At 47.8% G+C, this 27,803-nt stretch overlaps 1 protein-coding gene across 4 annotated transcripts; it reads left to right on the top strand.

Moving 5' to 3' along the window:
• Window positions 1-341: 341 nt before the first annotated feature.
• Window positions 342-27,803, top strand: LOC120655537 (protein CTR9 homolog). Of its 4 annotated transcripts, none has more exons than XM_039933391.1 (24): window positions 342-602; window positions 1,907-1,973; window positions 2,120-2,311; window positions 2,782-2,882; window positions 5,425-5,511; window positions 5,596-5,712; window positions 5,794-5,857; window positions 5,941-6,155; window positions 6,264-6,348; window positions 8,954-9,054; window positions 9,151-9,243; window positions 10,330-10,398; window positions 17,386-17,478; window positions 17,556-17,813; window positions 21,793-21,873; window positions 21,942-22,100; window positions 22,595-22,690; window positions 24,203-24,307; window positions 24,397-24,504; window positions 24,608-24,832; window positions 25,503-25,769; window positions 25,850-25,921; window positions 26,889-27,179; window positions 27,410-27,803. In XM_039933391.1, exons 1-24 carry the CDS (start codon window positions 462-464, stop codon window positions 27,527-27,529), a joined length of 3,207 nt encoding a protein of 1,068 aa, XP_039789325.1. In that variant the 5' UTR covers window positions 342-461; the 3' UTR covers window positions 27,530-27,803. The 4 variants fall into 4 exon arrangements, with proteins under 4 accessions (XP_039789325.1, XP_039789326.1, XP_039789327.1 ...); XM_039933392.1 differs by having other exon boundaries at window positions 343-602; window positions 21,960-22,100; XM_039933393.1 differs by lacking the exons at window positions 17,386-17,478; window positions 17,556-17,813 and having other exon boundaries at window positions 343-602.

Here is a 27,803-nt window from a genome sequence, read left to right as displayed (position 1 = left end):
ACATGGGAAAACTAGCGAAATAAGGAGTATTTCAAATATCCGTGCTCTGTTGGTCCTCTGTTGGTCCGGAAAATATCAAGCGCAAATTAATGTTTCCTTGCAAACCGTGCAAACTCTAATCTAGATCACCGGTTGAACATCTAAGAGCGGACACAGAGAGAGTGGGAGGGGGATTTGCAAAAATATAATTATCTAACTCAAGGGCGGATGGTTAATTGAAAAATTATCCAATTCTTATGTTCCTTGGAGGTTGATTCAATCATCTAGATTAGAATTTGCACGGTTAGAATTTGCACGGTTTACGCGACGAAGAGATTGATTTTCCCTGTTGGTCCTATGCATCCCCACCAGGCCTTTTGGTCTCGGCCGCTGCCCCTACCGCGGAGGCCGACCGCCGACACCCAGCTGCCAAGGGTTTCTCCCCACCTCGACGGCGAAGGGGAGTGAGAAGCACCGGGAGGATGGCGAGCGTGTACATCCCGGTGCAGGGGACAGAGGAGGAGGTCCGGGTAGCGCTGGACCAGCTCCCCCACGACGCCTCCGACATCCTCGACATTCTCAAGGCGGAGCAGGCCCCGCTTCACCTCTGGCTCATAATCGCGGTACGCTTCCCCTTCCCATATCTCTAATGCTCGCAGTCCCAAGAATTTCGCAAGGCTCCTTGGGATTGTTTGAATGGCTTGGCCTTCTTGCTGCGGGAATTGCTTCTATGCGGCACTGTCACAGTCTCCCACCCTTGCCTTCTGCTTCCTACGATTGGACTGGAATTTTTAAGGCTAGGGTCTCGTTTTAGTTTGTGCTTCCATAGGGCTGTGTGAGAGGATTCAGCCGATCTTGATGATTGCTTCTGAATTGTTAAAGTACGTTGAAGTCGTTGGTCTGATTAGCTTTGATCTGGTTCTGCATGGTGAACATTCGCAGTAAGGGCAGATGCTATTGCCGGCGATGTCCTAGAAATCACAACCCAATGGCACCAGTGAAATAGCACCTTAGTCTTGTTTGGACATATAATTTCTGTAGTGGAAATAGAGAAAAAAAATGTAGGGGTTGTGCAGTGTGGAAGATACTTATTCTAGTGTTTCATTGGCCTACTACAAAAATTGCATTATGGCTTCACCTCTCAGGCAAAACATTAAAAAAAAAACAACAGCCACCACAGTAACGACAAGAAAAGCAATTTATAAGTAATGTTGTACCCTATAGTAGCACTTTCGTGGTGTCTCATGGTTGTTTATTTCTATGTCCTGCCTTTAAAGATTGCATGACTGGTCATGAGGTGAATCTTGTTGATACTTGGTGGGCATTTTCGTGGTGTCCCATGGTTGGTCCACAGACCGACCTATCTTTTTTTTATTGGTGGGCAGCTGCAAGTGCAAGAGTTGATGGCCAGGTCCAAAAAGGTATGAACTCCATCATCATATTGGGAGCTTGGTCCATCTGGAAATACCGTAATAGATGTGTCTTCGATGGGGCTCCTCCTGAGGTTTCTTGTGTGGTTTCTGCCATCAAAGAGGAGTTACACCAGTGGACTATTGCTGGGGCTCGAGGAGTGTCATACCTCCTCGCCTTGGGTGCTCATGTTGTTTAGGTCCTATGGGTATAGCTGGTCAGGTCTAACCCCTTTCTACTCTGTTTGTAACAGTTTTTAGGTGTTCAATGTAAGGGCGTGACACAAGCCCCTAATTGTATCACCCGGGGTTTGTACCCCTCCTTTTTTTTCTTAATATATTAATACGCAGCTCTCCTGCGCGTTTGAGAAAAAAAATGAGGTGAATCTTGTGCCTACAGACATACTGTTTTTTTTTTCAATTTTGTTTGTTGTTCTTTTAATTAATCAATCTTTTGTAAATTTAATATGCCTATTAGCTGAATTTTTTTATTTCCTGTTAATCTTCTTTTCACACAGAGAGAATACTTCAAGCAAGGAAAGATAGAACAGTTCCGTCAGATTCTAGAGGAAGGATCTGGCCCTGGTCAGTTTTTCTTTAATGCTTTTGTTTTTTTTTATTATTTCACCAAAGAATATTTGATTATGCCTTGCTAGTTCTTTTCCTGACTGTTGCTTGAAACCCCCAACCTTTTTATCTGTATCTTGTTGAATCACCATTTTTCTTTGCAGAAATTGATGAGTATTATTCCGATGTGAAGTATAAGCGAATAGCAATCCTTAATGCTTTGGGTGCTTTCCATACTTTCTTGGGGAAGGTTGAGAGAGCACCTCAGAAGGAAGCACATTTTAAAGATGCCACTCAATACTACAATAGAGCATCAAGGATAGATGAAACTGAACCTTCTACGTGGATTGGAAAAGGTTCCACTTTTTTGAACATTTTGAACAGCTATTATTGTTTTATGTTGCCTGATATATTGATATTGATTTTGTGATAAACTATATGTGGTACTTTCTTTGATTCGAAATAGATGACATTCTCTTAAAAGTCATGCCACCTAGAAGTCCGCTCACTATCATCACAATCAAATGGTGCATCACTTTCCAATGTAGTATAAATGAGTCAACATGGCCATTTGATTCACTCTAATAATTCTTGTGCACAACTCTAAAATTCCATGTATTTTATTTTGGATCGGAGAGTGTAATTAGTTTGGTTAACTGTATTTACCTTTGAGTATGTATGCCCAGCACCATGATTAGAAGTACCTTCAAAGCCTTCTTCAGCATACTACTTTATTTTGGATGATTACAGATTATTCCATAGTCTATTGATGTTTTTACCAAGATTGGTGTTTTCAGTATGCTGATTTATTGATGTTACTCTGCAGGTCAACTCTGTGTGGCCAAGGGTGAGTTGCAAATGGCGTCCGACTCATTCAAGATTGTGTTGGATGAAGATGGAAACAATTTTCCAGCTCTACTTGGTCAGGTGATTTTCTTTAGGTTGTTGAAATGGTCCTCATCGTAGTGAAATATGGATACTTTCAAATTGTTTCTCATGTGGAGGTAAATGCTGATACATATAGTTTGGACTTGGTTTGTTATAATTTCAGCCAATGGAAATGTCATCATGATATGTGTTTCTACAAAAGTTTAATCACATTTTAAAGATTTAAGAACTATTAAACATTTTATTTTAATTCCATGCCTTCTCATTATTTGTTAAATTCTTACAGTTTCATTCAAACTAGCTGTTCCTTGTCCTATAACTCTTTACATCAACATCAACATCAACATCAACATAGCCTTTTTTCCCAAGCAAGTTGGGGTAGGCTAGAGATGAAACCCGAAAGAAATTAGTTCAAGGTTCAGGCACATTGATAGCTATTCTCCAAGCGCTCCTATCCAAAGCTATCTCTTTAGAGATATTCCAGTCCTTAAGGTCTCTCTTAACCGACTCATCCCACGTCAGTTTAGGTCTACCTCTACCCCTCTTTACATAATCGACCCGCTCAAGAACCCCATTACGCACCGGCGCTTCAGGAGGCCTTCGTTGGACATGTCCAAACCATCTCAGCCGATGCTGGGTAAGTTTCTCCTCAATTGGTGCTACTCCGACCCTATCCCGAATAACTTCGTTCCGGACTCTATCCCTCCTTGTGTGCCCGCAAAACCACCGCAACATCCGCATCTCTGCTACACTCAGTTGCTGGACATGTCGCCTTTTTGTAGGCCAACATTCAGCACCGTATAGCATCGCCGGACGAATTGCTGTCCTATAGAATTTGCCTTTTAGCTTTTGTGGCACCTTCTAGTCACAAAGGGGATGCCAGAAGCTTGCCGCCATTTCAACCAGCCAGCTGAAATTCTATGCCTAACATCTTCATCAATGTCGCCATCCTTTTGTAGCATCGATCCTAAACACCGAAAAGTATCCTTATGAACCACCACTTGTCCATCTAGACTAACGTCTCCCCCCTCATGCCTAGTCGCGCTGAAATCGCACATCATGTACTCGGTCTTGGTCCTACTAAGTCTGAACCCTTTCGACTCTAACGTGCGTCTCCACAGCTCTAACTTTCTATTAACCCCTGCCCTACTCTCGTCAACTAGCACCACGTCATCAGCAAAGAGCATACACCAAGGGATCTCACCTTGTATATCCCTTGTGACCTCATCCATCACTAAAGCAAATAAATAAGGGCTCAATGCTGACCCCTGGTGTAGGCCTATGTTAATAGGAAAGTCAGTGGTGTTGCCATCACATGTCCGGACAAACGTCGTCGCATCCTTGTACATATCCTTAATGAGGGTAATGTACTTAGTTGGGACTTTGTGCTTCTCCAAGGGTCCTATAACTCTTTAGCATATGAGAAATGATGCAAGGCTCTGAGCCAGTTCTGGAGAAGAAAATAAGAAGGGAGGCCTTTTTTGCCCCCTTTTATTTCTTGTTTGATCCCAGTAGACTACATTTCCCCTTACAAATATGGAGTTTGTAAGAATAGAGACTAAATTATTGGAACTGATTAACAGATGATTAGATTTTTTTTTCTCGAACACGCAGGAGATCTGCGTATCAATATATTAAGAAGAAGATGGGTGAGAACACCCAAAGAACAGCACAGGTTTAGGTTTTTCGCCTAGGGGAAAAACAAACCTGTAGAAACAAACCCCCTAACATACAAGAGGACTTACTAAAGCTTAAACACTAAAAAACAAGACCAAAGACCAGGACTAAACAGCTAACCGGCTGGCAGCTGGGCGAGGAGGTGGGAAACTCCTCGAGCTCCAGCGATACCCCAAAAGTGCAGCTCCTCCCTGATGGAAGAAAGGACTCTAGACAGATTGGGCTGCAGACCATCGAACACACAACGGTTGCGATGAATCCACAGCGACCAAGCCACTAGTATTATAACTGAGTTGAGCCCCTTTTTGACCGGCCCCTCAACCCTACTGCATGCTGTGTTCCACCAATCTTCCAGGGAGGTTTCAGTCAGCTGTGGGGCTACAGCCTGCAAACCAAGCCCCTGTAACACCCTGAACCAGACCTCTCGCGAGAAAACACAGTGCAGCAGCAAATGGTTGATTGTCTCCTCCTCCTGGTCACAGAGAAGACAGTGCTCATGGTGAGGGAGCCCTTTCCTAGCAAGTCGATCAGCCGTCCAACATCTATCATGTGCCACTAACCACATGAAAAATTTACATTTTCCTGGTGCCCAACTTTTCCATATCCTTTCCCAAGGTCTGAATTGGATGGCTCCAATGAACAAGGCTTCATAAGAACAGATGATTAGATTCCTAACCTAACATCTGATGTGATAACCAAGCCTATTTTTTTTCACTGTATGCTGTGTGCTGCTGTTACAGTGACAGGCCAACTTGTATTCTGGGGCTCTGGGCACCATAATAGATGCTGATAAACAAGCTTTGATGTTTTTTGTTTTCTAGGCACCATAATAAATATATCATCATTATTGATGTATTTGATATTTATTCATATCCTATTTTAATGTTCAAATTTGTTGTCACAGGCTTCTGTTTACTTTTTAATGGGTGAAGCAGAGCAACAGCACAAAAAATCGCTGGAGCATTACAGGAACGCACTAGATCTCTACAAGGTTGGATAAATTAATTCATTGACCTTTAACAGTGCTGCATGTTTATGACATACTGGCATTCCCTCTTGACTTTTGTACACTTAGAGAGCTTTGAGGGCCTATTCCAATTGTCCTGCTGCTGTAAGGCTTGGTATAGCCTTTTCCCGATACAAACTTGGACAAGTAGAAAAAGCTCGGCAAGCTTTTCAGCGTGTTTTACATGTAAGCCCTATCTCTTTCATTGGGCAGAAATTTTGGATCTAAGGTGAATACAGCCTTCACCAATTGAACCTAACTTTACAGCTGGACCCTCAAAATGTTGATGCTTTAGTAGCACTAGCAATCATGGACTTGCAAACAAATGAAGGTACATGCTCTGCACAAGATGTTACAATTGGAGTGTTGTGTTCCCCCCTTGTTTCTAATTCAAGTTTTGCAACTTGCCCATAGCTGGTGGGATTCGCAGAGGAATGGAGAAAATGAAAAGAGCATTTGAAATTTATCCTTATTGTACATTGGCACTCAACCACCTTGCGAACCATTATTTCTTCACTGGCCAACATTTTGTGGTTGAACAATTGACTGAGACTGCTCTCTCTTCAAGCAATCATGGACTACTGAAATCACATGCTTACTATAACTTAGCCAGATCATACCACAGTAAGGTACATGGTGTTCTTTTACTTGTTTCTTTGTTCACATTCTGGATTCCTTTATCAAGAATAATTCCCCACAACTAGCCATGCATATATTTGATATTTAGTAAAATGCAGGGGGACATTGAGACTGCTGGACGATATTACCTGGCATCTGTTAAAGAAATCAGTAAACCACAAGACTTTGTGTTACCATATATTGGTCAGTTTCTTGTGCGCTTGTTTTTATCCTTTACATTTTTATGATGTTGCTTCATAACTTCTCAGCATACATGCCCATGCTCATCAGAAGATACATTTTAGAGAAATTGGTGCATTTCCCCTACTTTGCACTGCAATTGTAATTTTGCCCTTACTATTCACAAGACAATGCAATTTTACCTGATTGAACGTATTCCTACTTGTGAGTTGTGATATGCTGATGCTTTAGATGCATTGAATTTCTTAGTGGACTTGTAATGAGACCTACGTGCTAACTAACTTGATTAAATTGTTCAATTTTTAAGGATCTCTTTGATTAAATTGTTCCCTAACATCAGCTACCTTGATTCTTCTTTGTTTTGACCCTATAGTGATCAAAGTGTACCAATATCTACTACTAGATCTGAGAAACACTTATATTTTATGCAGAAATATATATATTTTCTTTTAACTATATTACTATAATTTCAATGATTTTGTTTTCAAACCACAGCTCAATGAAAGATAATATGTTGTTTCTACAAGTAGTTCTGGATATAGAAGGGTGAAAGATGAAGCCTTTTCATTCAAAAAGTGTATGCTAGATAATTATTTACAGCAATTTGTAGGATCAGTAATATATCCTCGAGGTGTATGTCAGGGTGGTTCATGTTCGTATTAGAAGTCCATAATTAACATTCAACAGTAGCCGCATTGAAGAATCACGCGTCGCGTCTTGAGGTCCTTCACAGAAAAACCAAAGGCATCAAATTCAATGGAACAACTATTGTCGCGAGTGAATTGACGAACTGAAAGAAGATTGCGACCTATGGATGGGACGACAAGGACATTGTTCAATATGAAGTTAGACGCTGTGGTTGGAAGAAAAGACTGACCACGAGAAATGACAGGAATATGAGTGCCATTGCCTACAACAATAGAAGAATGCAGTGAAGGGGTACGAGCCTTGGACAGACATCTGCTGAAGTGCTGCGGTGAGGCCTGCCTGATCCCAGGAAGGCACAAGGGCCTGAGAGAACTGGGGACGGGGCGAAAGCGGTGTGAGCCTGCTGAGGCACAGGGCCCAGAAAGCCCTGTCCGCTCCACCCGCCCGCAGTGGAAGGGCCGCAGCGGTAGCCAGACCCCTAACTGGTCCAGCCACCTACCTGGCCTCCCACCTGGGCGGCCCATAGATTGAAACAGATCCACGGGCCTACTAGGTAGGGAGGGCGCGCCTGCTGGCCGCTACTGCCTTGCTGTCCGCCGCCACCGCCATTGCGCTTTTTCCTGGGGCTCCGCTGCTGCAGCTGGGGCGCACCAGAGAGTGCCGAGGAGAGGTGGCAAGCAGAGCCGCAACCAGTAGAGGAAGGCGAGGTGATGAGGGCAGTGTTGGCGGTGATCGAGGCCTCGTTCACTAGACGGAGTTCCTTCAGGGCGAGCTGGTCGAGGGCCGTGGCCATGGTCATACCGGGCGTGCCGGCGATGAAGTTGCAGGTGGTGCTGAACTTGGGGTTGGCGCCACGTAGAAGGTTGAGGACGAGGGTGCTCTCCGCGACGTTCTTCACGAAGACGATCAGCAGCCTGCTTGATCTTCTGGCCGTACTCTTCAACAAAGAGGTCGCCTTGGTTGATGTTGTGGAACTCATGGCTGAAGTAGATGGAGTGCGGAGCTTTGTTGGTATTGAAGTGGTTCTCGATGGCGACCCAAAGCTGGCGTGCCGTCTGATTCGGCGCCATGGCAAGGTCGAGCACAGATTCGGAGATGGATCTGTATAGCCATCGTAGCAGTCTGTTCGGTTCCAGGCGGCATCGGGGGCAGCAGGAGGCACTGTCCCGTTGATGTGCTTTAGGAGGCCGAATTTGGCACACATGGCCTTGAAGTAGGTGCTCCACTTGGTGTAGTTACACGAGCTTAGCTCCAGCGTCACAGGGACGTGGGACTTGATGGGGATGGTGGCGAAGGGGCTGATGGCGTCTCCCATGTCAGCGGTGCTAGGAGAAGATGCACTGCCGGTGACGGAGGACATCAACCAGAGGAAGCCCTAGAGGAGGGCGGTGGCGTGTCCTACAGGGAGGAGGCGCTGGTGGTGTGGTGGACGGCGTGCGGGGATGCGCACATCGGAGCAGATTGAATTTGCTATGGAGGGAGGGTTGGGCACACAGTAGGAAGCCGGTGCGCCCTAGGGCAGCAGAAGGGAGGGAGGAGGGGGGGGGGGGGGGGGGGGCGCACGGCAAGGGCTACGATAGGGCCCGGTCTCGTGATACCATGTAGAGAGTTGGGCAAACGCCACACACTCTAGGAGAGGGGTGCGGTGACCTTTTGTATATATAGGTTGTATAGGCTTGGAGTACAAGTAAGACGGTTACAAGTCAAATACAGCTATATACATCTAATACTCATGAGCCGGGCGCACATATATCGTGTCTATCTATGCTGTTCCTCGGAGCACTGAGCCAACAAACTACTAAGCACAGTATAATATCCCTATGTGGCATCCAAAACTATCATTTCTAATTTTTCAATCTTATCCCTAGGTCCACACGACACATTCATCCTAGACTTGCATGTTTTGGACTTGGAACTCTTTATTTAGTTGCTGTTTATAACACAATATGGCCTGTACCAGGACTGGGTCAAATACAATTAAAATTTGGAGACTTCAAAAGTTCACTAACTAGCTTTGAGAAGGTGTTGGAGGTACACCCGGAAAATTGTGAAAGTTTGAAGGTAAGGTATATTTGTTTAATTGGACAGTTATTTTCTGTTCATCTATTCATAGCGTATTGTTGTATTTCATGTAACAAATTTATGTTTATTCTTTAGGCTATTGCGCACATACATGCAAAATCTGGTGAAACTGAAAAAGCTATAGAAACCTTCAAGAAAGTTACCAGGATTGACCCCAAAGATCATCAGGTACTCTCTCTCTCTCTCTCTCTCTCTCTCTCTCTCTCTCTCCTCCTCCCTCCCTCCCTCCCTCGCTCCCCCTCTCCCCTCCCTCCCTCACTCTCTCTCTCTCTCTCTCTCTCTCTCTCTCTCTCTCTCTCTCTCTCTCTCTCTCCCTCCGTGCGCGCGCATGTGCAGGTCACAAGAAAGTATGATTTGGATAACAATAGTCCAAAAACATGACTTGGACACTAACTTCTGCTGCAATAGTTCTCTCAGCACTGAAAAATTATAATGCTGTAACTGCTTCCATAGATGATACTGATGTAATTTTCAAATGTTCAATCTGAATATGAAAGACAATGTTGTGACTGGAAAGAGCATTGTGTATAATCATTTTGAAATGTGTATCATGTAGAGCTTCAGGAACTAGGCCCAGTTTGTGAGGCATCTTTCGCATACTGAATCGATGTCTTTCTATGGATCTTGGAATGCTGATGACAAGAAATGATGCTGATCTAGGGTGCATGTGTGGACCTAAGGAAGTGGAATGAAAATTTGGAATGCTAGCTTCTTACAATTAGTATGTTACGGTCCATTCGATCTGGTCCACAAAAGACGCACACTACATTGGCCCTAATGTGATTTTTAATTTCTCTAAATGTGTTCTGTTGCTATTACTTATTTGTATATAATGACAAACATATTTTACTCGCGATAGTGATGTATCCTTTTTTTTTTGCTTTTGTGGTTGTGTCAACTCCAGTTACATAAACATCCATACCAGGCTTTAAATACGTAAATTGGGCAATTGGCATTACTTTGTTGTTTGGCTGATTTTACCTCATGACTATGTGCGCCACTGTGCTATAGTATGAAGTATTAGTGTATTACTGAATAATGAGTGTGTCAGAGTGATAAATCAAAACTTAATAAAGCTAAGTAGATGGAAGCTGTGATATTTTTTAATTTCAGTATCAGATTTTACGAGTTTGGAGTTTATTCAATTACTTTGTGCTATTATTCAGTCCTAGTTGGATTCTTGCAATCGTTGTGTGGGCATGCCTGGTTCTAATGTTTTGCATATAACCAAAAGTCGATGAAATCACCTTGCAGGCATTTGTGGAACTTGGTGAATTGTTGGTACAATCTGACTGGGCTGCTGCTATGGAATACTTGAAGACGGTAAGCTTTTCAATTGGTCGTTTAGTTTTGGGTTTGATTTTTATTCGTTTGGCTGATACCATATTCTTGTGTAGTTCTGTATAAATTACTATGACCCCTTCCCATTCTTTCTAATCAAAAGATGGACATGATTCAACATAATTAATCATGAGAAGTTAGCTTTGGGAGCTCTGTTGCCCTCAACTGTATGACTAAAGACAAAGAACTGCTAGTGCTGCAGATTTATTTAATTTCTATGGCCTTGTGCATGGGTTTTTTTACTGCCTTCTTTCTTTGTGCATTTTGTTCTCTCAACTGTGGGGTAAAACAGCTTTGCTCTCCCAGAATCTGAGTTTTTCCATTCTGCTGCATCATATGCTTGTCATGTGTCAGTGTATATTGTGAGCCCATGTATAGTGGCCCATCTAGAGGCCCATGTATAAGACCTATATTACCCATCCTCTAGGGTTTGGAGGAATACACATAATTATTCTCTCCATCATGGTATCACTAGCCTAGACCTCTCTCTCCTCTCCTCCCACCCGCCGCCGCAGCTGCCGCCGCCGGTGAGATGGCCGGCCGCCGGCCGCCGGCGCCGCCTCCCCTCTCCTCCTTTCCTCCCCTCTCCTCTGTGCTCGGCACTACCTCCTCCTCGCTCTGATTTCGGACACCGCCAGCGCTTGGGCTGCGCGCGTCGCGCTGGGGGCCGTCGGCTGGCCCGCACGCCCGGTTCCGCGCGCCGCGGGGGTTGGCGCTCGGCCGCCGCCTCCCGGCGCTGCTCTGGACGCCGCCTGGGCCGCTCTTCCTCTGCTCCAGGCGCCTCCCGCCGCCGCGCTCGTCGTCCTGGCGCCCGCGAGCGCCGATTCGGCTGCTGCGGGCACAGGAGACGTGGAGGACACGGGGGGTGGGGCCCATCCGGTGCACCCACCGCCGCCCGGGCCCGATCCGATGATTCCCCAGCTGCCGGGGCCTCTGAAGCCGCCGCAGCGACCGTCCGGCCAGCCTGCGGCCGCGACTGACGTCACCGGGGCCCATCCTGCTCCGTGGCAGGGGTTCGGGATGTCCCCCGCGGACGCGCCTCTCTCCGCCGCCGCGTTCCAGGTGGGACACCCCGTCGCCGGAGCCCCTACGGCCGACGCAGCCCTCGCCGCGGCCCTCCTCGCCGCCAAGGCCGAGGCTGCGGCGGCCCAGGAGCGGGTCCGCGCTGCTGCCCTCGCTGGGAGCGTGAGCGGTCCGCGGCCGACGACCTTGCTCGTCGGGTCGCCAAGGCGGTGCGCTACCTCTTCGTCTCCTCCGGGAAGCAGCCCGTCGTCACTGACAACGGCGCCTTGTCCTCTCACCTGGCCCCTCTGGATCTGGACCCAAGCTCCGCCTGCCGTCTCTGGAGCCCGGCTCGCCCCGGCCGACCCCATGGTCGCCCAGCTCCACCTCCAGGCCGCCGGCGTCCAGAACATCCGGGCGCTGGTCACCGTCGTCCTTGACCTGATGTCCACCTACGGGCGCTGGCGCGACTAGGTCCTCCTCGCTCTCCGCCGCTACGCCCTGGACGACCACGTCCTCCTCGACACTCCGGTCGAGGCGAGAGACCTGGGGTGGCTACGCATCGACAGAAACATCCGGGCGCTGGTCACCGTCGTCCTTGACTCGATGTCCACCTACGGACGCTGGCGCGACTAGGTCCTCCTCGCTCTCTGCCTCTACGCCCTGGACGACCACGTCCTCCTCGACACTCCGGTCGAGGCGAGAGACCTGGGGTGGTTGCACATCGACAGCGTCGTCCTGTCCTGGATCTTTGGGACCATCTCCCTAGATCTTCAGGACATCGTCAGGACTCGCGGCGGCACTGCCCGCGAGGCCTGGTTGGCGCTCGAGGCGCAGTTCCTCGGCAACGCCGAGGCCCGCACTCTCCGGCTCGACGCCTCGTTCCGTGCTTTCGAGCAGGGCGACCTCTCGGTCGGGGAGTACTGCAGGAGGATGAAGGGCATGGCCGACGCCCTTCACGACCTCTTGGTCCTCAACGTCCTCCGGGGTCTCAACTCCATCTACGACCACCTGAGGACTTGGATCACCCGTCAGCAGCCCTTCCCCACGTTCCTGCAGGTCCGCGACGACCTCTGCCTCGAGGAGATCACCTGGGGTCCCGCGACTTCCCCGACCTCCTCGGCGCTCGTGGCCGCTCCACCTGCTTCCTCCGCCCCGCCTGCCACCTCCCTCCTCGGGGCTCCTCCTACCGGCCAGACCGGCGGTGTGGTGGTGGGGGGGGGGGGGGCGTGGGCGTCATCGGCGGGGAGGCCGCGGTGGTGGTGGTGCTGCTGGGGGCCGTCGGGGCGCGCCGACTCCGCCCGCTGCTCCTGCCCCTGCCCCCGCCCCCGGAGGCGTGCCCTGGCCATCCTTCACCAACCCATGGTCAAGGCGCATCTCGATGTGGCCGTTCCAGGGTCGGGGGGGGACCCCGTCCCCAGCTGGCGGCCATGTACGCCGGTGCTGCTCCACTCCTCGCGCCGTCCTGGCCGCCGCCCGCTCAGCCCAGCCAGCCTCCGACCTGGCCTGGGGGGTGGGACTAGGCTGCGCTGGCGCAGTCCTTCAGCACCATGGGGCTGACGCCGCCGGTCAGCACTGAGTGGATCGCCGACTCGGGTGCCTCCTTCCACACCACCCCTGATGCGGGTATCCTTTTCTCTGTTCGACCCCCACACCCCTCTTGTCCTTCTTTTATCATGGTCGATAATGGGTCTTGCCTTCCTGTTACCGCTGTGGGTTCTGCTCCTGGGGGGGGGGGGGGTGGCGTGGGCGTCGTCGGCGGGGAGGCCACGGTGGTGGTGGTGCTGGCACCGGTGGTGCTGCTGCTGGGGGCCGTCGGGGCGTGCCGACTCCGCCCCCTGCTCCTGCCCCTGCCCCCAGAGGCGTGCCCTGGCCATCCTTCACCAACCCATGGTCAGGGCGCATCTCGATGTGGCCGTTCCAGGGTCGGGGGGGGGGGGGGGGGGGGACCCCGTCCCCAGCTGGCGGCCATGTACGCCGGTGCTGCACCACTCCTCGCGCCGTCCTGGCCGCCGCCCGCTCAGCCCAGCCAGCCTCCGACTTGGCCTGGGGGGTGGGATTAGGCTGCGCTGGCGCAGTCCTTCAACACCATGAGGCTGACGCCGCCGGTCAGCACCGAGTGGATCGCCGACTCGGGTGCCTCCTTTCACACCACCCCTGATGCGGGTATCCTTTCCTCTGTTCGACCCCCACACCCCTCTTGTCCTTTTATCATGGTCGGTAATGGGTCTTGCCTTCCTATTACCGCTGTGGGTTCTGCTCCTGGTTCTTTCTGTCTTCCCGATGTTCTCGTTTCTCCACAGATGATTCATAACCTTCTTTCCATTCGTCAGTTCACTTCTGACAATTCTTGTTCGATTGAATTTGACTCTTCTGGTTTGACTGTGAAGGATTTGGCTAACTGGCGTACACTGCTCCGATGTGACAGCGGCGGGCCGCTCTACACCCTTCGTCTCCTACCTTCCGCTTCACCTTCCTCGACTTTTTCCTCTTCGTCGTCCTTTACTTTTGCCGCGACGCCGTCTTACACTACCTGGCACCGCCGCCTTAGTCACCTCGAGCGCGACATTTTGGCTCGGCTTAGTCGTAGTACTGATGTCTCATGTACTAGGGTTTCTGCTGAGCACCTCTGTTATGCGTGCTAGCTAGGTCGTCATGTTAGACTTCCTTTTTCTTCTTCGCATGCGACGCATGCTTTTGAGCTGATTCACTGTGATCTGTGGACATCACCTGTACTTAGCATCTCTGGATATAAGTACTATTTGATGGTTGTTGATGATTTTTCCCATTACTCTTAGACTTTTCCTTTGCGCGCCAAGTCTGAGACGTTTCCCACCCTCCTCCACTTCTTTGCCTGGGTGTCCACTCAGTTCGGTCTCACCATTAAGGCCGTCCAGTGTGACAACGGGCGGGAGTTCGATAACTCCACCTCCCGTTCTTTCTTTCTTTCTCAGGGTGTTCAGCTGCAGATGTCTTGTCCGTATACCTCTTCCCAGAACGGCAAGGCTAAGAGGATGATTCGCACGACAAACGATGTCATGCGGACCCTTCTGATCCAGGCCTCTCTGCCTCCCCGCTTCTGGGCCGAGTCTCCTCACCGCCACCTACCTCCTCAACCGCCTCCCGTCCACTGCTAGCCCCGCTCCCACTCCCCACCACGCCCTGTTCGGTACCCCTCCTCACTACGACCACCTCCGTGTCTTCGGGTGTGCATGTTATCCTAACACCGCCGCCACTGCTCCTCACGAGCTGGCGCCCCGCTCGACACGGTGTGTTTCTCGGTTACTCCCCTGACCATAAGGGGTACTGCTGTTTCGACCTCACTTCTCGCAGGGTCCTCATCTCCCGACACGTTGTCTTTGACGAGTCGGATTTCTCCTTCTCCACCTCCTCCACACCTTCTCCTGACCCCAAGCTGGAGTCCTTGTTTTCGTCTGACCCGGTGGTTCAGCCACCACTATCTGTCTACCCTGCAGGTTCTCCTGGGACACCGGCGCCGCCTCCGGTGATACTTGTCGCGCCTCGCGCGGCCCCGGAGCCCTACGCTGCGCCACGCGCGGCCCCGGCGCCTGCTACCGTGCCACGTGCGGCTCCGGCTCCTGCTGCCGCGCCACGCGCGGCCCCGGCACGCTACGCCCAGCCGGTGCAGGTGTACCGGCGCCATTCGGTGCCCACAACGGCGCCGGACCTGACTCCGGCACCGGCGCCTCCGACGCCCAGTACACCGGAGCCGTCGCCGCAGCCGCCTCCGCCGACTCGCTCTCGAGTCGAGCCGGCTGTGTACCACCCGCCGGTCATCCATCGGGATCCTCGTCATATCCATCCCATGGTGACTCGGCGGATGGCTTCTCAGCCCGCGACTCTCGGCCACCGAGGGCGGGCCGCGGATCTCTCCGGTACCCTCCTCTATCCTCGACGCCCTAGCGGATCCTCACTGGCGTCGCGCGATGGAAGAGGAGTACGCGGCTCTCCTTGCTAACCAGACGTGGGACCTCGTGCCGCGTCCCCTTGGTTGCAACGTGGTGATCGGGAAGTGAATCTGGACGCATAAGCGTCGGGCTGATGGCACCCTGGATCGCTACAAGGCTCGCTGGGTTCTCCGGGGTTTCACCCAGCGGCCTGGTGTTGATTATGATGAGACCTTCAGTCCGGTGGTGAAGCCGGCTACGGTGCGCACTGTCCTCTCGCTCGCACTCTCTCGCTCTTGGCTGGTGCACCAGCTGGATGTGAAGAATGCCTTTCTCTATGGCACTCTGTCAGAGACGGTGTACTGCAGTCAGCCAGCGGGATTTGTGGACTCGAGTCGTCTGGATATGGTCTGCCGGCTCAACAAGTCTCTCTATGGTCTGAAGCAGGCTCCTCGGGCTTGGTACTCTCGGTTCACCACGTTCTTGCTGACTTTGGGCCTCACCGAGGCCAAGGCCGACACCTCTCTGTTCATCTACCGCCGTGGGGATGAGACTGCCTACCTGCTGCTCTATGTTGATGATATTGTGCTCACCGCCTCCAGTTAGCAGTTGCTCGAGTGCATCATCTCCTCTCTGCAGCAGGAGTTTGCTATGAAGGATCTTGGTCAGCTCCACCACTTCCTGGGCGTTACTGTTGAGACTCGCCCGTCTGGCCTGTTCCTTCACCAGCGACAGTATGCTCTCGACATTCTGGAGTGGACTGGGATGATTGACTGCAAGCCTTGCTCCACACCTGTCGACACTCAGGCGAAGCTGTCTGCTGATCTGGGGGTGCTCCCGTGGCTGATCCTACTGCCTACCGGAGCCTTGCCGGTGCACTGCAGTACCTCACCTTCACCCGGTCGGATCTCACATATGCCGTTCAGCAGGTCTGTCTTCATATGCATGATCCCCGGGAGGCTCACCTTGCGGCGCTAAAGCGCCTCCTCCGCTACGTCTGTGGCACGGTTGGCTTCGGCTTGGATCTTCACCGCTCTCCCACCTCGGAGCTGGTCGTCTACACCGACGCCGACTGGGCTGGCTGCCCGGACACTCGCCGCTCCATCTCCGGCTACGCTGTCTTCCTGGGCGGCAACCTTGTCTTCTGGTCGTCCAAGTGGCAGCCGGTTGTCTCCCGCTCCAGTGCTGAAGTGGAGTACCAGGCTGTCGCTAACGGCGTGGCGGAGGCGTCCTGGCTTCGACAGCTCTTGGCGGAGCTCTACAGCCCGCTCGCCCTGCTCGCCAAGAGCACGCTCGTCTACTGCGACAACGTCAGCGCCGTGTATCTCTCCACTAACCCCGTCCAGTATCAGCGGACGAAGCATGTGGAGATCGACTTGCACTTCGTGCGCGACAGGGTCGCCGTCGGCGATGTTCAGGTTTTTCATGTACCGACCACCTCCCAGTTTGCCGACATTTTCACCAAGGGCCTTCCCTCCTCGATCTTTATGGAGTTTCGCTTCAGCCTCAACGTAGCCGGTGGCTAGTTGTGGCTGCGAGGGGGTATTTGCCCTGTTCTTTCTTGTTCTACAGTCTTGAACACCGCTGCGCCGGAAGTTCAGACTGCGAGGGGGTGTTGTTGGCTTTCTTATTCTCTAGTCTTGAACACCGCTGCGCCGGTAGTTCAGACTGCGAGGGGGTGTCAGTGTATATTGTGAGCCCATGTATAGTGGCCCATCTAGAGGCCCATGTATAGGACCTATATTACCCACCCTCTAGGGTTTGGAGGAATACACATAATTATTCTCTCCATCATCATGATTATCCACAATGTTTGAGGTGCGTCAGCAATTCAGCATGATGTGCCATGGGCATAGTAGTTACATGGGCTGGTGTTTATCTAAGTTTACCAGGTTATACTCTGCTTCTAGTCATGGCTAATAATTTGTCGCATCTTTTTTACTTTATATGTTCTTAGCGCTGATGAATTGTGCCCCCTGCTTGACCTTGTTTTTGGGTCCACTGCGCACCCTGTTCTGCTTCATTCTTGGTATATGAAATCTTACTTAGTAGTTCACAGGCCCGTAATCTCCTCAAGAAGGCAGGGGAGGATGTACCCGTTGAGTTGCTCAATGGAATTGGACTTCTTCATCTGGAGAAGGGAGAGTTTGAGGTTTGCTTATACTGCACATTCGAATATTATTAACTATCATTGGTACTTGTCACTACCCTTCTTAATTGCACTTTCAGATGGCTGAACAAAGTTTTATGGAAGCACTAGGTAATGGTCTTTGGGTTTCAATTATCGATGGGAAAGTAAGTAGCTCTATGGTCAACGGGAGCATTCAGTATAAGGATCAGAGCTTCTTTCACCAACTTGAAAAGGAAGGTGTGCCTCTTGAATTACATCCTAATAAGGTCACCACACTGTTTAATTATGCAATATTACTGGAAGAACTTCATGATTCTGTCAGAGCAAGCCTCTTTTACCATTTGATTATTTTCAAGGTACTCCTGCTCCTGTCCCTTCTGAATGTTCATGATGGGTAGTATTATCAGTCAATAAAAACTTTGCAGTGCAGTTTCGACTCATTCAACATTTTATGCATGATATACCAGCATTAATAATTTTCCATATGAAGGATAAAAGAATACTTTCATGTCAAAACTAGTCTGTTGATGCCCATGAGCCAGGGGTGAAGCCAGCTGAAAATTTCACCAGGGTTTGCACTCTTGGACAACGGGTCAGCTACCACAGTGTACAGTAGTTTTCTATAGGATTTGCTGAAATTCGTCGGGGTATGACGACCCCAATTGTAGAATAATAGAATTGGTGTATAATGGATGATTGCATCAGCTTGAGCCTTGGGGCTGAATATATAGGGGTACATGACTTGGAGGGCAAGGAGCCTCTCCTACAGATATGGTAGGATACGGATACAATCCTAATCTACCTAATATTCAGATATAACTAATATACTCTAACATCCCCCTGCAGTCACAGCATGAGCGTCGCAGATGGTGAGACTGGAGAGAAGTCGGTAAATGACATCCCCCGCAATCAAAACAGTCAGTGCGCCGTAGATGCTGTGGCTGGAATGGAAATCCACAAGGTTGCTCAAGCAGATGATAGCCCTTTGTGCCGATGTCGAGGTAGCTAAGTTGAGGACGTGTAGCCATGGTCGATGATGCTGTGTGTAGGGTAGCCGTGGTCGACGTAGCTGTCGAGGTAGCCTATGCAGAGGTAGCCGCACATAAAGCCGCTGGCGCGCAAGGGGGCGCCAAACAGTGGCGGTGCGAAGGTGCCGTAGACGAAGACGGTGATGCGTCGAGGACGAAGAGGGTGACACCGTCAAACCGCCAAGGTCGAGGCGAGTACCGGGTTTGCCAGACCAGTAGCGCGTCGGGGATGAAGGCACGCGTCGGTGTTGCCAATACCGGACGTACAAGGGAGAGCGCACAACCAAGTCGCAGAATGTAGGGGACCAGTAGAGGTCTCGACGACAGTTGCGGCACAAAACGGTGAGGGAGAAGAAGCCGAAGCAGCCCGCGTTTGTCGGAATAGACGAAGTAGGCAAAGTAGAGACAATGGTGGTGGTGATGAGGTCATGCTAGACGAAGCGTAGTGATAGAGCAGCCGAGCACTAGCCCAAAGGCCAGCTAACTTGCCATAGTGGTCGCGGCGGCGGCAGTCGTAGAAGTCGGCGAAGAACTCGATCAGCTTGATGAAGTCAGCGACACGTAGTTGGCAACGAGGTCGTGTACGTGGTCGGCGGCGGTGAGGATGCAACGACGAAGTAGACCACAGGTGGCGGCACTGCTGCCCAAGGAGGCGACGCAGCGGCTGCCCTCTGTACTAGGTGAACGGGCGTGCTCGACAAAGACGGATGTCACGGGAGCTGGGTGGATCACGCACGTCGGTTGATTAGATCGAGTAGCGTGAGGCGAGACGATGGTGGGCGAAGTCAGTGAAGGCGTCCCAATCGGTGAAGACGAAGACGAGCCGGCAAGGGTCGATGTGCGGACGAAACGGCGAGGATGGCGATTCAGACAGTGTCCCCTAGGGCGCCGTCCATGTTGCCATGCCGCACAATCATAGACGTGGAAGAAGCCGGTGAAGTCGACGCCGACGTCAAGGTAGAGGCGTGAGGTCGATGGGCGGTGGGCGACGCAATCCCGATCTTTTATCGGGCAAAAGAGAAGATAGGCAGCAGCATCTCGTGTAGAACCCTGAGTGTGCGTAGCGAAGACACCACACCCATCTTATCTTGTTTCCTCTCTGCACGTCACGCTAGCATTGTGCGACAGAGAGAGACTTTATAGAGGCGTCGGGTGGTCGATTCAGAGGCGCAGAGCGTAGTGGTAGCGGCTCCTGGATCCAGACAGGAAGGAGCCGCGCGGAGGGAGGGCGGGGCCGCCCAGTGCAGCGCACAAGGCCAAACCCGATTCACCTGTGACAGGAGCCGGAGAAGAGGGGCGTGGCCCAGCTGGTGGCGTGGGGCGGCAGATCCCCCCGGGAAGGAGCCACGCAAAGGGGCGGGACATAGCCGCACCGCCGGGGAAGATGAGCCCATCGGATGGACCTAAGCCGGCGGCGGATCCAGCCAAGGAGGCGATGGAGGGGAGGGTGGAGCGGGGGCGCCGCCATGCAACCCACTGACAATGAGGTGGACGCACCGCACAGAGGCCCCTGCTGTGCCACCACGACAGCACGGGGTAGGGAACGGGCGCCGTGGCTGCCACCACGACAGCGCGGAACAAAGTTGCCGTCGATGGCTTCCATGGCGGGTGATGAGGTACGACCCGATCTATTGCTGCTTGACGCTGGACGACGACGGGTCAGAGAGATCTGCCGCGGAGATCGAGGAGGGCGCTGCCCCGGGTGCGCAGGAAGCGTGGCATGGAGGACAACCGGCGGCGCGCTTGGAATAGAGGCGCGGCGAGGGGCTGCGGAAGGTTTAGCCTAGGAGCAGAAAAACCCTAAACTTGTGATACCATGTAGAATAATAGAATTGGTGTATAATGGATGATTGTATTAGCCTGAGTCTTGGGGCTGAATATATAGGGGTACATGACTTGGAGGGCAAGGAGGCTCTCCTACAGATATGGTAGGATATGGATACAATTCTAATCTACCTAATATAGAGATATCCCTAATATACTCTTAACACCAATGCTAAAGGGCAGCTCCGCCCCTGCCATGAGCTTACATAGATGTTTCTGTTTTCAAATATTAGCACCTCTCCCGTTCACAAAAGCATGGTGCTTGGATACAATATGTTCACTGACAGCTAATATCAGAAGGACAAATGTTTAGGCATCGAAGTTAAAACACGAGATTGCATAAGTAAAAAAGGTAGTGTGGAAAAAAGTTTACCGCTGAAATGTGAAACTAAGCTGTGACCAAAAATGTTCTTAAATGTGTCACCAACAGACTCCGTAAGACAAGAACAGTGACTGCAGCTCTCCGGTTTCCGATATACAAGGAACTCTGGGCTGGCATGGTGTTATTGAGTACCCAGCGGAGGACCTGCACCATTGGAAACTTGATCCGTCAGGCATGTTCTACACAAAGTCTGACTATCATGCCTTCTTCATTGGTTCCTTCACTTTTGAACCTTGGAAACGTCTCTGGAAGCCTTGGGCTCCGGGGAAGAATTGCTGTTGGACGGCCGACCGCCTGGAGAAGAGGGGGTCCTCCTCATCCTGATCAGTGTACCCTCTGTGACCAGGAGGATGAGACAATACAGCACATCCTCACCACATGTGTCTTTGCTCGGCAATTTTGGTTTCAAATTCTGCAGCCTTTGAACCTCGGCTTTCTGGTCCCTAACCGGAGATGGACTTCTTTCGCTGATTGGTGGAAGAGATCCTGGAAGAGGGTACCAAAACAACATAAACAGGGTTTCAACTTCCTAGTTATACATGGAGCATGGATCTTATGGAAGCACCAAAATGGATGCATTTTTTATGGATCTGCTCCTATCGTCCAAGGCGCTCTGCAGGCTTTTCAGGACGAAGCACAACTTTGGCAGTTTGCAGGGGCAAAAGGGCTTGCAGCCCTGGGGTCTAGGCAGTGTAGGACAGTAGTGTCCTTAGTGTTTTGGTGGTGGTCTTATCCCTCGGTTCTTATTTTTCTGTAACAGTTCCTTTAGTGTTTTGCCGACTCCACCCTCATTTTGGTCCAAGGTGAGGTGTGGTTTATTGTAATTGGACCATTATTCTTCTTCTTAATACAAAGATACGCAGCTCTCCTCCATATCCGAGAAAAAAAATGTGAAACTAACAACATTTGTTACTGTGTTTCTTCACAAGGTGTTGTCTACTTGTGAATGGAAGTTGTAATTGCACTGGCTTCCTAATTAAGTACTAAAATATATTTCTTGTGCATTATCTTTATATTTGCTGGAGTTCCTGTGCAGAAATGAAAATTATCTCTTGCATCTTCTGTGTTATGCTATAATTTCCTTTTTTTTTTCAATAACAGTACCCTGACTACATAGATGCCTATCTGAGGCTAGCGGCCATTGCGAAACAAAGAAGCAATGTCCAACTGAGCATTGAACTGGTATGATAAATGCTTCTGTTTTTCCTTTTTTTTTGTTCAGTTGTGAAAACTATTAATATTTTTTTTAGATTGGTGATGCTTTAAAGATAGATGAGAAGAACCCGAATGCGTTGTCTATGCTTGGAAGTCTTGAGCTCCAGAGTGATGAAACCTGGCTTACTGCAAAGGAGCATTTCCGTAATGCTAAGGAGGCAACCAAGGGAGATGCCTACTCTTTGCTTCAATTGGTATGTGAGCTGATTTCACTTGAAGGAAATTTGTTGACACTATAAAACAGGTTACAGCAGTGGGCTTTGAACTTTGCGAAGATTGTTCATTTCTGTCAGGGTTTTTCAAACTATATCTAAATAAAACTGGTGCATCAGAATCGGTGCTAGTTTTAGTGACTGTAGTTTCAACCGAGCTTCACAGACAATAGCTGAAGGCTATTTTTGCCTCTTTCGCCAAAACTAATCAGCTGGCACCAATCCGCATCTGTCATTTCGGTGGTGCTTCTGCTCACTTCAAAATAATTTGAGGTGGAACTGAAAATGTGAACTCCCTTAATGGCTCATGAATTAGCTGCTGTGCTTACAACAACAGACAATTTCACGTACCATTTGCATGTTTCTTTTTGACAGTTCATATCCATATTGTTTATCATGCATACTTTTTCTATTTCAACTTATCAATTCTACATATGTATTCTTCTTTTGATGAATAGTTTCTAATTTTATTGAAGGGGAACTGGAATTACTTTGCTGCTAATCGCCCTGAGAAAAAGGCTCCAAAATTTGAGGCTACTCATAGGGAGAAAGCCATGGAACTCTATCAGAGTGTATGCTATTTTCACTTTCCTTAGCAATGTGTTATTTGTACCAGTTAAAATGGATGACTCACCTTCCCTATTATGAAACTTACATTATAGCCTCTCAGATTTTTCTTGCATTTAAATGCTTGATTCATGTGCCACATCTATTTTGTTCTTGCGTATACTAGATGAAATAAGGTTGCAAAAAAACTTTGTTGGGACTACTAGAAATATATTTCAACTGTTCTATATTTGTCCATGACCTCGGGAGAAAACATTTCAAATGTTTGTACATTGAGGATATCAACAGTGTAGTTATTGCAATATTTCCACTCACTACCCCTTATTAAATGCTTTTTAAAAAAAATGAGAAGTTGATTTAATATGGGTATGTGTTGGGTGGTCATTTAACTTTGACTTTTATTTGGAGCTAGCACTTACTTTCATCAGTGCACTTGGTGTTCTATGGAAAAACAGAACCCAACAGAAGAAGCAATAAGTTCATCTGCTTTTGTAACTATTCAATATTCCATTGAATAATCTGGGGCTTGCTGTAATACAGCTTGTACGTCTACAGCTTATACCTAATTTGTTTAGAAGTGTGCCGTATTTTTCTGCCAAATTTTCTTGTGTTAGCATCTATTTGCAACTCCAGTCACCACATATGGTATTTGATATTTCTAGCCTGCAACTCAATTTGAACTTGAGAAAAGGAATTTCTTATCTCAAATAGTGGAAACTGTCCTCAGACTTTGTTGCTTGCTGGAAATTTACATATTTCTTTTGGGAAATTGTTGGATTAATCGAAATTAAACTTTTGTAACTTCCTTTGCTTCAACTGGTCAAAGTAGCAATTAGGTACTACCTTTTGGTGTTCTTTTTTTTTTATCCTTATTCAAAGTTGCATCAATAGCTCCCTTTGTTATTTTTCATTTTGTAAAGAGAGAGAATTAACTCTCTTACTTGGAATGAGACACCTTCTACATTGCATAATATTGCTTTGGATCACTGTTTAATTTCTTATCGGAATTTATCATGTCGAAAGACAGGAAGTTTAGTTTAGGTGCTGCACTGATACTGGGCACAACATTATGTCTGCACATTTTACTGTTCTTTGAAGAAGGATAAAAAGAGCCTGTTATATCAAATAGAATGGTGCAATTTGGCTATCTTTATTTTTTTCTCCTGCGATCATTTCGTCAAAGTAGAAGAAAGAAAACTGTACAACACCGGTCCCTTAAAAAGCTTTTTTACATCCAGCGCACTACTTAAATAATAAGAACAAGAAGCCGAATTTGCTCAGCATTTGGCTGTCTTGATGCGGATTGCTTAGAACTACACCATAATACTCTTTATAGCAGAGGTCACTTAAGTGCTAATTTTGCTCACTTTGGGGATCTAAATCTATCTTCTAGCTGTATACATATGTAGTGTACTGTACATTTTATTTCATACTTTGAATAGGGTGCTTTGTGCAAAGTTCCCCTAGTTTATCTTGCCCTTAATGGATCCGTTCTAATTAAGTTGTACGTTTGCCAGCAAGTACTAAAGCAGCACTGTAGTAATATGTTTGCTGCTAATGGTATTGGAATCTTATATGCTGAAAAAGCCAAATGGGATGTTGCCAAGGAGTTGTTTACACAGGTCAGGAAGGATATAAAGTTCATCATGGTTCTATGTTGTTTCTGTATACAAACTTTAAGTAATTAATTCAGCAATTTGAAGTGAGTTAGGTACATGAAACCGCATCTGGAAGTATATTTGTACACATGCCTGATGTATGGATCAATCTGGCTCATGTATATTTTGCTCAAGGCCATTTTCAACAAGCAGTTAAAATGGTTAAGCTCCCTCCCTCCCACCCACATACATGAGCTGACAAAGTTACTAATTCATGCATGCACATACAAATTCTGAGGCCATGTTGCCAATTCTTCCTTGTAGTACCAAAATTGCCTGCGGAAGTTCTTTTACAACACAGATGCAACTATCCTTTTATACCTTGCCCGGACACACTACGAGGCTGAGCAATGGCAAGACTGCAGGAAAACTTTGCTGAGAGCTATACATTTGGCTCCATCAAATTATTTGTTACGGTTTAATGTAGGAGTGTCAATGCAGAAATTCTCAGCATCTACTCTGCAAAAGACAAAACGAACAGTTGAGGAGGTCAGTACGATTCTCTTTTTACCTTGTATCTGATTATTATATATAGAATACTGGCAATAAAGCCTAAAACTGTTAGGGCCTGTTTGGATCTTGTAGTTCCTAGAAGCAAGGTATTAACAAACGGTAGTTTTAGAAACCAAAAACAAGCAAAACCATGTTTAGAAAAAAGAGCCGTGTGCTGGAGTTTCTAAAAGTCTAAACAGACTACAGTTTAGCAATGCCATAGTTTTTAGAAGTATAAGATTTGTTGCTTCCAAACACCATAATTTTCCAAAACCAAAGTATTTTATAAACAATAGTATTTTTTCCTCTTGCAAAACTCCAATAGAATCTTGCATTCAAACAGGGCCTTACTGTGATGAAGTTATCTTTCCAGGCATTAGTTTTATATGCTATAATATTGGCACAGGGCATCGAAAATCAGTATCCATGCTTTCAGCCTTATTTATATGTAAACATAGATTGGATTAGCATAGATATGGGTATTCTATATACAGCTCTAACGTATGAAATAAAAAACCCTGATAATGTAATTTTTTCATCAAATTTGTCATTTCTTTTGATGACAGCTCTTGACATATAATTTATTTTGTGAACTTCATATTATATATTAAATGTCCATTCATCAGAGGTATTCAATAATTCTCTTTATACATTTTTTTATTTTTAGGTTCGTGCCACAGTCACTGAACTTCAGAATGCCATTAGAGTGTTCAGTCTGTTGTCTGTTGCATCCACATACCATTCCCATGGTTTTGATGAGAGGAAAATAGAAACTCATGTTGAGTACTGCAAACATTTGCTTGATGCTGCTAAGGTTCACCGTGATGCAGCTGAGCAAGCCGAGCAGCAAAATAAACAAAAAATGGAAGTTGCCCGTCAGATTGCTTTGGCAGAGGAAGCTTGCCGAATGGCAGAAGAACAGAGGAAATTCCAGGTCTCTCTTTCTTGAATTCTAGCTGTTTTTTCTTCAATGTTATTATTTTTTATTGAAGTATTTAGATCTCTTTTTAACAGTTAGAAAGGAGGAGGGAAGAGGACGAGCTAAAGCAAATAAAGGAACAGGAGGAATACTTCGAGCGTGTGAAGGTATTTTACAGTTATGCATAAAATAGAGGGAGCTGATAAAAATGCTTATGTCAAAAATCAATACTCTATCTCATTAATTCTTGCACCTTATCATGCATTTACAATTCTATTTAATATAGGCCACTGGAAACCATATAAGAAATAAACTACTTCATAGTGGCACACATATATGAAAAAAATCATTATATGGAACATTGAAGTATGAATTATGTCACCTTTTGTTATAGTGGTTTCACGAACCACATTGAAATTATATATTCACCCTGCTTGGTACTACAGGTTTTGTTGCTGTTGGTGTAGAATGTCACTTTCTTGATGCTGCTGGTCTAAAGCCATTAATGAAATATAAGAAGGCATTCATATTATAAATATTACTAGGGAATCTAAAGCCTAGCTCATGGTTTAGGGCATCCATAGTGTATAAGGGTGGGGTGGACCTTAAGGTGGAACCCACTGGTGATAAGGTCTCCCTGCCTTATGTTTAAGATCTCACGTTACCTCTAAGGTGGGACTCATGTTTAATTAAAAAAAATCCTCTCAACTCCATCCGCTCGTCCTTTCTCCGAGAGTCTCCGCCGCCACCGCTCCGAATTGGTCGTCCTCTGCTTTCTGTGACTTTTTTATTTCTTGAGATCGGGCCTCAAGCTTATGGTCAGGTTCTAACCTTTTTGACCTAGGGCCTCCTTAAGACCTGGTGCTGTTATGTATGAGGTCGCCTCTAAGGGCTTAAGACCCCCTCTATTTCCCACACTACTGATGCCCTTAAGGTGACATTTTGTGAATCATGATGTTTGGGATTGCACACTACTAAAATTATCTATAATGATTTGTTGGTTGCCAACTAGGCATTGTTTATTTTTCATGCACTTCGTCAGGATTCTTTCCCATATGGTGGAATGCTGCAAAAATATTTGCTATGTGAAGGTATGTTCTGATATTATATATATACATATATTTGTTTTGTCAGGAACAATGGAAAACATCCAGCCACACCCCAGGCAAGAGAAAAGATAGATCAAAGAATGAAGACGAAGAGGGGGGAAGTGAAAAGAGGAGGAAGGGTAACAAGAGGAGAAAGGATCAGAAGACAAAGACGCAGTATGGGGAAGATGAAGAAGATGAATACAGAGATGAGCCAGAAGCAGAAGATGACTATGCGAACCTGTCGAGGGATAATGATGGTGACAATTCAGAGAGAGCCCCAGATCACCTTCTTGCTGCTGCTGGTCTTGAAGATTCTGATGCTGAAGATGACATGGTTAGGGTTGTGTTGTTTCTTGTAAACAATTTGTGTTCATTATTTTTCTATTTACTTTTTTCCCTGTTCATGTGTTTTTTGTCGGCTGATACATCTAATATTGATAAGCATTCCATTGGAAAATTTACATTTCCATTTCTGCTTATTTAAAGTTATCTGTTAGATTTAGCTTTTGCTGTTTAGGTTCATAATCAGCTGCCAATTGCCTTACGCACTGTTTTCTGCTGCAGGGACATCCTCAATCTGCAATAGAACGTAAGAGACGAGCATGGTCAGAATCTGAAGATGACGAGCCAGTCCAGAGACCAGCAGCACAACCTAGCCCGGGCGCTAATGATTTGAGTGAATGAAAGAAACATAAGAGTGAAGATGATGATGTACATCATGTTGAATTAGAGCTTAATGTAGAACTTTGCTCTACATATACAGGATCTGTCAGCGAGTAGACATGACCTGTTACGAATTTGACAATCGTTCTGTATGCAAGACGCAGTTTGTTTATCGTATCCGGTTTGTGGTGTTTATTAGATTTGTCTGTAATGAACATGTAAACTGTTCCTTTTAAATCGGGAACCATGTTTGTTTTCGCTGCTTTAATTGCGATACATAGTATTGCAACTGCCA

The sequence above is a fragment of the Panicum virgatum genome, chromosome 1N, assembly GCF_016808335.1.
Source record: "Panicum virgatum strain AP13 chromosome 1N, P.virgatum_v5, whole genome shotgun sequence".
NCBI lineage: Eukaryota > Viridiplantae > Streptophyta > Magnoliopsida > Poales > Poaceae > Panicum > Panicum virgatum.
Note: the sequence above shows the minus strand (reverse complement) of the source record. Positions and strands in the feature narration are given on the sequence as shown.